The sequence below is a fragment of the Coffea eugenioides genome, chromosome 6 (genome assembly GCF_003713205.1).
Source record: "Coffea eugenioides isolate CCC68of chromosome 6, Ceug_1.0, whole genome shotgun sequence".
In the NCBI taxonomy this organism is placed as follows: Eukaryota; Viridiplantae; Streptophyta; class Magnoliopsida; order Gentianales; family Rubiaceae; genus Coffea; species Coffea eugenioides.
Genome location: NC_040040.1, coordinates 18,232,428 through 18,242,313, shown reverse-complemented (window position 1 = coordinate 18,242,313; position 9,886 = coordinate 18,232,428). Strand labels below are relative to the sequence as shown.

The 9,886-nt window shown below is 35.1% G+C and overlaps 1 protein-coding gene across 1 annotated transcript; it reads right to left on the bottom strand.

Moving 5' to 3' along the window:
• Positions 1-71: 71 nt before the first annotated feature.
• LOC113776040 (short integuments 2, mitochondrial) lies at positions 72-6,349 on the bottom strand. The gene is made up of 8 exons (XM_027321104.1): positions 6,055-6,349; positions 5,849-5,953; positions 4,651-4,728; positions 3,728-3,869; positions 3,468-3,538; positions 2,705-2,801; positions 1,733-1,932; positions 72-648 (listed from the first exon to the last, which is right to left on the bottom strand). The coding sequence occupies exons 1-8, from the start codon at positions 6,232-6,234 to the stop codon at positions 406-408; spliced, it is 1,116 nt and encodes a 371-aa protein (XP_027176905.1). The 5' UTR covers positions 6,235-6,349; the 3' UTR covers positions 72-405.
• Positions 6,350-9,886: the final 3,537 nt, after the last annotated feature.

Genomic DNA, 9,886 nt, shown 5'->3' with positions numbered 1-9,886 from the left:
CCACAAAATGCTTATTTTTGCTAATAATCTGACGTTATTCTTATACACAGGAAAAATTGAATTCTTGCTTACTGGAGTGATTCAACCAAATATGACAGGACTCTTAGTTTTCACACCATGCAAGCTTCGGTTAAACCTCAACCACGGCTAGCTACATGGTTCAGAGGACAATTTTTACAACAAATTCATGAACAGCAAATAGAAAATCTGAGGAATCCACAGAAACTTTGCTCAGAAACAGCCTTTCTGTAAGTGTCATAATTACAATTTCCACCGTACCTAGCCAACAATAATTACATGTACAGTATACGATGGGGGCACCAAAATCTAACAGTACAAGAGTCCCTTGGAGGACATCCAATAAAATTGGAAAATCTACTACAAGAACGTTTATAAGAAACAGACTCAAGAAATATCCGGGACATCATCAAGGATGAAAGGACCAAGTTTTCCCATTCTAAACAAAGCAAGGAATTTCTTAGATACCATTGTACGCGCCTCTGATGCTTTGTGAGGTATCTTTAACGCAGTTTGGAGCATATCAAATTGCTGGTCTATGAGGTTCTCCAAGTCCCCTTCACTCTCCAAACTACCTTTAAATTCAGACAAGGTTGTGTACAATACACGTTTGACTTCAGTAACATAATTCTGCAAAGAAAACATTCATAAAGATATGAATTTGTATTTTTTTAGATTGCCTTGTGCTGCTTGTATTCTGTTAATTACTGTTTACCAGCAACAAAGTTAGAACTGTTCAATTAGGGAATAAAGAAACAAGGTACATATTGATGGGGGTCACAGACCAAAGATGATGTAGACTCATGTGCCTTTCTTTTGGCAACTCTAAGATGATGCTTCGTAAAGGATAAACCAAAAACTATCAGATGCGCAATAAAACAAAAGCAATTTGAGTGGGGATGATAGTTGTGAATTCCAACAGAGCCCAGTAAAAGATGCAAATGTTGTCAATTGGATAATCCCAAGCTTTTTAGATTTCTTCTCCAAAACATCAAACTTTGGTTCATATTCCTGGCCTAGAAATTCCATTACGGTTACCAGAGTTCCATTGCATCACAGGTTTAGGAGGTAAGAATGTGGTCTGCTATCTTGAGGCTGGTGCGGATGGGGGATCTTCTTATATATTCTGACCCAGATTCTAGCAGATCTAGCTAATTCATGCCACGTGGAGCATTTTATTTATCAAAATCGTGTCTCAGAATACCAAGATTGAACTTCTCATGTATTCATAGTTATTGCAAGTTTTGAACTATGCTGACTCTGGTTGGTTGGATTTATGGTTGATTTGTTGGTGATTAAAGTTTGGGAGCCACCGAAGTCCTAGTGCTGGTGTAAGTTTCATGGTTGGGTTGAGTGGAATGTTCTGTTGTGCTGCAGCTGTCACCATATTTTGGTGATTGCACAGGTCAAAATTGAATTCTAGGCAAAATATGAAAAGGGTTGATGGATAGATTTTTAGAAAAAATTTCAATAGTAGGTGTGCACCACATGCCTACCATTTTAGATAATTTATGTTTGAGTTGCTTTATTGATGCACTTATGTATTTTTGGAGGGCTAAACTGAATTTAACTGACATGGTATTTGTATAATATAGGACTTACAAGAGCAATCCAGTTTTCTTTTTTTACTATTTTTATTTTTATTTTTTTTTGGGTTTCACATTTGAACTCGCTTGAGACACATTCTGTGAGAGATCAAGAAGTCAAGAGTTACCTCAACATAAAGCACATCAGAGTTATTTTGGGGTTTTCTCCTGTTTGGTAGAAGATCTTTGACATCATGTGCTGGTTTGACTCCCTCAGTTACTCTGCCAAACAAGGGCTTCCAATGAAATGGAGTTCCACGAGTATTTAGAACTGCTAGCAAGTATTGAGCAATACGCTCTTCGCCAACTACAGAATCTTTAACAGAGCCTGCGTTTGCATATCTAAATACTCAACAAATGCGGCATACATTGGATAAGCATTTCAAATGATAAGATGGGTGCAGCAAAAATACAACTTCATTTGGATGCCTGCTTTGAATACTATGTGGCTAAAAGATGTAAAGAAAAATGAGAACATTGAACTGATATGAGACTTCTGTTTTCGCTTTGACCAACTTATCTTTTTACTATATTTTAAGTTGAGTTAAAGTTGAATATAGTACAACAACATTGGCAGTCCAGACTGGTCCTCCTAGACCAAGCTACATTCATGTCCTATTTGTTCATTCAACAGACAATCACTTAGGAACAGATCCAATTTGCTTTGCAGGACATTAAACAATGAGAAAACAGGAGAAGTAAAACAAATTACGGCTTTCTTCTGCAGTGAAACTTTCCAATTTATTCTTTAATAAACAGGAGAAGCCAAACAAATCAATAATGTTTCCCAAACCTTGCATATGCTCATAGTCAAACAATAAAATTTACAAAAAGAAGTTAAAGGAATCATGTTCACAAATACCAGTCTTGTTTGGTAAGAATTATAAGATTGTTAACATCTATTTACCTTTTGTTTATTTATGGGTCGAGGCAACATGTAAAACTCTTTAATCAAGCAGTATATCAAATTTTAGTGAAGCTTCAATCATTTCATTCCTCATCTGTTCTTTCTTCTCCTTATGTTTTTCCTCTATGTGGACTTACCTGCCCAGCAGTCTAAAAAAGGAAAGGCTAAGTTTTAACATGGAAATAGGCTTAACCTGCAAGAGCTAGTTTCAATCCAGTCTCTATGTCTGCAATACTTGGTACGAGCACTCCAGGAGTGTCCAAAACATATACGCTAGGCTGATGAGCAATCTGCAGGCAATCAAATCAGCATCAAGAGTAGATCAAGTAAACTTCACAACATGCATTATAAGACAAAAAGAAGTATGAGATGTGATCAATATTGCAGTTCTAATAGAGGTGTAGATAGATGATGACTGAGTGAACTTTAAGCAGAAGAGTAAATTCTCATGGTCAAATAGAATTCTGTAACAACATCAAACTACTCATCCATTTAATTACAAGATTATGGTTGTATGAGATAAGAAAAATAATAGATATTCAAACCTCTTTAAAAATGTAAAAATAGCTAATAGCTGCTTAGGCAAGCTCTCATAAAGATGGTACATAACATGAGTAATCATTTCATGACTTATCTATCAAGAAATTCTTATTTCCCACCTTTCCTATCTCTGGTCCTAGAATCATTCAACTAAAACTCTCATACAGCTAATATAACAAACTCTACAATTTCAGTCACCAAGCTTTAATGTTCCTTAGCATATAAATGGCCAGTGTGTGCCCCAAGAAGAGAACGCAATGAGGGAAAATAAGCTTTAACAGAATAAGACTGCAAAGATTTAAATCTAAAATGTATTACATAGCAGTGCTACATATCAATGTTAATGAAGCTGCAGAATTGTTTACTTAATCAATTTTTTAATGAGGACCTCAAAGTGCTTTTTAGAGCTTCTCTACCTTGTATCCAGCAATATCTTGAGTAACTCCAGGCAATGGTCCCACTGTAGCTCGCTTCGTCTTATGCTGCACTAAGATTAATCAGAGGCCATCATTACTCATTGATTTTCTTTTCTTTTTGTTTTCTTACTTTTCTACTAATGGACCATCACTATTTTTTTTTTGTTGGGGGGGAGGTGGGGAGGAAGACTTGGAACCTGAAAGTACTGGTAAAAGTGGAAACGTTTAGAGACAGAAAACAACATTAAAAAAAAACTCACATGGAAAGCGATAGGATGCAATTTGATGGATTGAATTGATTAAGGCTGACTTGCCAACATTTGGAACACCAACCACCATTACAAGCAGAGTAGGCTCCCTTGAGATTACTTCCTTCAGTTTGAACTCCACAAGATCAAGAAGCTTCATAAACCATTTAATGTCAGAGCAAAATTGAGAGCAAACAAGTTTGGATGAACAGCAAAATTTACATTGAAGACGTCCTATGTCTTTGAAAGAAATGAAGCAAAAGGTTGCCTTAAGGCTCAAAATGAGAGGAAGTCTACACACACTCCTAATGAGGTATAAAAGTAATCGTTCCATCTCTGTCTCAAATGCAATAATTTATTCATGTTGATTAAATGGTTACAACTTCTCTTGTCAAAGCGGCAGAATGTTTGATCCCTATCTACTGCAAAGAAGAGATATTCACCAATTGCACTGGTGATGCATATTGGACACCCACAAACAGTAGCATTTGTTGATGTTATAATAATCACCTGATGGGTAGATTTGGAATTTCACAAGAAAATGTTTAAGTGCATATTCTCTAAATATTTGCTTCCAGGTTTTCCAGAATTTAAATGGACAGAATCATCCTAGTGATTAGCATAGTAATCGGCAAAAAGAAATAGGTTCTCTAAGCTAAGATATTTCTGATTCTATGTGTAAAAGCCAACCATCTGAAATTTTTTTGTTTAGCCAAATTTGCAAGTACAACAACAAACAATGTTTAAGGTGATATAGGACTTTGCTTTAGGTCCAACCTTACAAGATGCTTTAGGTCCAAGCTTACAAAATGACTGTAAATAAGCATCATAACCAAAAGCAAACACATTCAGGAACAAATACCATGGTAATGAATTATAAAGTTCAAAAAGGTTTAAAGAACAGAAGCACTTGAGGGGGGAAAAAGAGTACAAACCTGTTGAACTGAACTTTTGCTGTGTGCATTTATTGCAAGACAGTCTTGTTTACACGAATCAAAATAACGGATCCATCTCTGCATGAACTTAAACCAGTCAATTTCACCCTACTTGGGCTTCAACAGCCAAAACAAACAGGTTCAATCATTAAAACAAATCCAGCATCCACCAAACAAAGAGAAATCACTCCAAAGGTACCAAACAGTCTTCATTATGCCAGAATCTCTTATGCAAAAACGAGTTCAGATGAAATGATTAATATCTTTCACAAAAACTACCTATACCAGGAGTTTAAGGGCACTGATACATGCCTCTACACCAAAATCACTGAAACCACACTTCACTGGACCACCTAAACAAGCTATTACAAGGTCCTCCGTAATAATACCAACAAACTAAAGAATAGCAGAAAAGGGGTAAAAAGAAAGGTGACAACCTTTTTTTCTCCCTTTCTCTTTTCCAATTTCTTCAATTATTTCAGCATGCAAGTAAATAACCAAAAGTAAGAAAATTTTAAAGGGTAGATCACATAGACATCCGCCGTATTTATCTCTTTACCTTCACAAGAACCCTCTGAGTTAATAGAAGCCAATCTTATCATAATACCGAGATCTCATAAAGCTAACCCATCTTCACATTGATACTGTTGGGGAAGGTCAAAGCAATTTTAAAAAACTTATGCAACATCTTTATAATCAGAATAAAACTTTTTTTGCCCTCAAACTATAACGGCCAATGGAATTCTCTGTTGACAGACAGAACCATAGGCCATTAAGTAGCATCAAACACCCCAAAAGTCCAGTAACTTCTGAAAGCACAGAACTACTACATAGGCAGCCTTAAAAGTCTTTTGCTGTTTCCATATGGGAATACTGTTGTGTCCATATTTTTCTTTTTCAATTCTTCCCCCAAAAACTCAAACAAATGTATTTAGCCAAATCAACTAAGTCATCTTTCTTAAGGAGATAAACATGTTAAATTCAGAACAAGATCATCATATACAGCCCAAAAAAATTAATTTAGATACCATATTTTAACCAAAGAAAGGAAAAAGCAAAAAAAAAAAAAAAAAACGGAACATACGATACAAAAACATAACCAAATTTTCAAGAATACGAGCTCAGACAAGTTCACCGACGCAATGTGTTACTAGTTACTACTAATTACGGGAAAAAAAGAAAACAAAACAACATTTACATGCATGATGTTAGGGTTGGCCAAATCCTTCTTGTTAAGAGCAATGACCCTTCTTTTCCCTGAAAGCATTGGCTGCAAATCTTGATTTGCCGATGACAATGGTATCTGTAAATATAATTTCACCGAAAAAAGAAAACAAATTACAACCAAACAAAAAAGAAACAAGTAACAGAAATAAAGGGGTTGGCAGTTCAATTACAACTTACACGGGCATCCCGAACTTCGATGACAAAGTCGGAGACCTTAAGGCGGCTGCGGATTGCTTTAGTGGCGGCGGCCATGTGACCGGGGAACCAGTTGATGTTTCCACCTCCCTTGTTGAATCCCATTTGTCCCAATAAAATTCCTTTCCCTTTCTTCACTATCCCATCTCTCACTCCTCCCATTTTTACTTGTTTCTTTTTATGTTTTTTTTTTTCTTCTCTTTCTCTGTTTCTCTGAGCTTAAACCCCTGACTAGCTCTGGCTATGGCTTCTCTGCAACTAAACGCTTAAACCCTGTCTTCCGTTTTCTTTTGGGTTAATTGCGATAGGCACCCTCAACTATCCCAGGTTTTCATTTTGTCCTCTCAACTATCAATTTTAACATTTTAAGACATAATTTATGACACGTTGATCAAATCAGTTGCAAATTAATGAATTTTTCTTAATATTTTTTTTAGTGAAAAGACTTTGTGGCCTCTAATTTTCATGTGTGAAAACCCTTTTTAAGATGTATTAAAGTCTTTTCATTCTAAAATGACTATACAAAGTTATTAGTTTGCAATCCATTTATGTAAATTAGTACTAAATTAGCATACTATGTTAGAGTCTTAAAATTAATATTTTTCTATGCGAATTGCTATCCCTTATAGATTAGAGGTGCAAATTGCAATTAATTCTTTTCTTTTTATTTGTCCTTTGACATTTTTTAACAAAAAAATCATCAAAATAGTCCCTTACGTTTTCAAGGAAAAAAAGAAAATATTTTTTAGTCTCTCATATTTAAAATCAATCAAAATAGTCCCTTAGATATTAAAAAAAATTGTGCTCCTTAATGGCTTAATCCAGAGCTGATTTTCAATCACTTTTCCAACTAAAAAGCGCACACCTAATTCACATGCTTACAATTTAAGGGTAAAATGGGAATATAATTTTTTTCAGAAAAAAAAAGTAGATGATAATCACATAACTATCTTCCAAATAGGGAACCCTAATTTTTATCCACCAAACCCAAAAAGTAAGGTCACCCGTACCTTTGCATTTTTTTCACCTATGTAGCATCTGTCTCACTATAATACTTTAAAAATTGTAAAAGTGAGTTAAAATGAGTATTGTATGATGATCTTAGAAATTTTACCTAACTAAAAAATAAAATAAGTTATGAGTCACTGCATAGATCAAACCTACTTATATATTTATCTAGATGAAATCAATGTGAGAGAAGAGGTGTCCAAACTCTCGAGGGTGATTGAGTTTTTAGCAAAGAAGGCTTTCCGTAAGAGCGAAAAGGTGGAGGTAAGCTTTTAATTTCATTTTACTTGCACTGAATCTTAGGCATCATTTGGATTGAAGGAAAGAGAAGAAAAGTAAAGGAGAGAACTCTAGTGAAAAAGAAAAGAAAAGAGTTCCAAAGGAAATCAGAATCCATGCATTTTATTTGGATTACAAAAGGAATTGAAAGGAAACCACTGCGAGTTAGTTAACTTCTTATCCATAATTTTAAAAATCAATTTGTAAACACATAATAGCTTTTTGGGTAAAATACACTAAACTCCCTTATGGTTTGAATTATTTTCATAAAACCTCCTCATTGTTTAAAAATTCCAAAAGAACCCCCTCATGGTTTGGACTAATTTGGCCAACGAATGGAAATCATCCAATTTAACGGAAAAATATGAAATTTCTATATTAATCTTGTTCAACCTATACTAAAAGTTAGATCAGGGTTTACATAAGATTTTAAAAACTTTCTCACTTCATTTGAGAATAAAGAAACATCAAGTGGCTCATTTGAAATTTCAAAACTAATCATCTTCTCCAAATCTCCATTTTTTACTTTGACAACAGTGGAACAGCCACCAATTACCAGCCACCGATCAACTGAAAATCCAAATCAAGACAAGACCCAAAGTTTACTTTCTTAATTCTCTCAAATCTTGCATATTCATGGAAGAATTTATCACTGTTATCATTCTATCTCAAAAAACTCCATGAAAGAGCAAAACAAATTTCAAACTCCTCAACAAATTCACAACTCACCCACGGTACTATTGTTACTGCTGCCAACACCGTCGTCAAGGTTTCATCATTGGCAGCATCATTCTTTACATTAGGCACAAGCATAAGGTTTCATCATCGTCATCATCGTTCCAAGATCGAGAAATTGCTAAGAACCCATCGCCTTACTACTATTATCATTGAACACTGAACCAGTCGAGGCAGTGATCAGACGCAAGCTGTAAGACTCCGCTAAGCTAAGCCCATCCCGTCCAGAGAATGGTGTTAGTCAGTAGACACATACAAGAATTTTTAGGCAAATTTAAGATCCTTCAAATATATATAACCCTACCGCCAATGGCCCACGAGCAGGGGTGCGTCTTCTACTCTGGCTTGTCCTCCTCATTAAGGTGTTCTGTTAGTCTTGTAAGCTGACCCACTGAAGCAGAAGACCAATTCTTTTCTTTCAAACTCCTGCTTTCTATGTCCCCAACCACCTTCACTCCGCTTGTAAGTGAAATAGCCTCTTCATCAAATTCATCACCAGTCCCACGAGAGAGAGCTTACCTAGGAAGCCCATCGAACAATTAAAACTATCAGCAGCCAACTAAATTCATCTGCTACAATGATGGAAGTGTACGAATCAATCTATCAATGGCAATTTTTGCTGCTTGAACTGCCATTGTCATCACCTTCATCGTCATCTTCAACACCATTGGATCTCAGATTTCATCTAAATTCTTGAAGTTTCATGACTCTTCACGTGAAATTGGTGACAAATAATTGTAAATAGACTTTGGGACAAAAATTTGGTGAAGTTTCAGCAATAAATTGTAGTGACTACCACGCAGCAGTAGAAGCGGTGGTGACACACCTCCATCTCTGCTTTCTGGTTTGCTGCACCAGTAGATGGGAGAGAGAGGGAAAAGAAATAGAGAAGGTAAGAAGAAAAAAAGAAAAGTAAGATTAACACAGGTTGGTGTTGATTTTGCTTTTGTTTTGCTTCTATTTTTCTACTCCAGATGGTTCAGGAGAAAGAAGAAAAAGGAAGAACAAGGAAAAAAAGAAAAGAAAATGTAAAATTATCACATTATCCTTGGTGTATTATTAATTTATTATCGCACTCGCTTATCAAGCATGTGTAATTCACTTCCCGTCAAATTGGATGATTTCCGTTCGTTGCCCAAATTAGTTCAAATCATGAAGGGGTTCTTTGAGAGTTTTTAAACAATGAGAAGACTTTATGACAATAACCCAAATCACAAGGAAATTTAATGTATTTTACCCTAACTTTTATAGAAAATTTTACCATTTTTACAAATGTTCATATTCTTTCCCTCCGTTTCTACCCACTTTTGGATGGAAAAGCGGGCTAACAAAAACTAGATCTTGTCCCTCCATTTCCATCCCTATCGTTTTCTTTCCCTCTTCAAAAATCAATCCAAAAATTAAAGATCTTGTCCCTCCATTTTCATTCCTTTCCCCTCCCTCCTATTCTCTAAAACAAATAGAGCCTTAATTTTTAGGGTAAAATCAATCCAAATTTTTAATTTGTGTTTTATGTTTTAAGTATATCCACCTGAATACGTGATGCATGATTTTAATTTCATTTATTTTATGCCAAATTATAATTTCATTTTAATCGGTGTCCTTTATTAGTGTGTGTTTTTTGTTTCTTGCTTAAGCGATATGACGAAATAATATTCAAATCAACATGCAACATTATAATTATTGAAGTTTATCTCAATTATGTTATTACTGTCAAGGATTAATTGATGCATTTCCCTTGAATCATCTTCTATATGTGTTTCAAAAGTTAGTCTTGTTAATTTGCCATTTT

Bases quoted from the DNA above. Each gene is read 5' to 3' on its own strand.
- LOC113776040 (XM_027321104.1), bottom strand. From the start codon at position 6,234: ATGGGAGGAGTGAGAGATGGGATAGTGAAGAAAGGGAAAGGAATTTTA. The intron at 5,954-6,054 runs GTAAGTTGTAAT...TTATATTTACAG, and splicing joins TCGAAGTTCGGGATGCCCGT to ATACCATTGTCATCGGCAAA. The intron at 4,729-5,848 runs GTAAATGTTGTT...AAGTTCATGCAG, and splicing joins CCAACCCTAACATCATGCAT to AGATGGATCCGTTATTTTGA.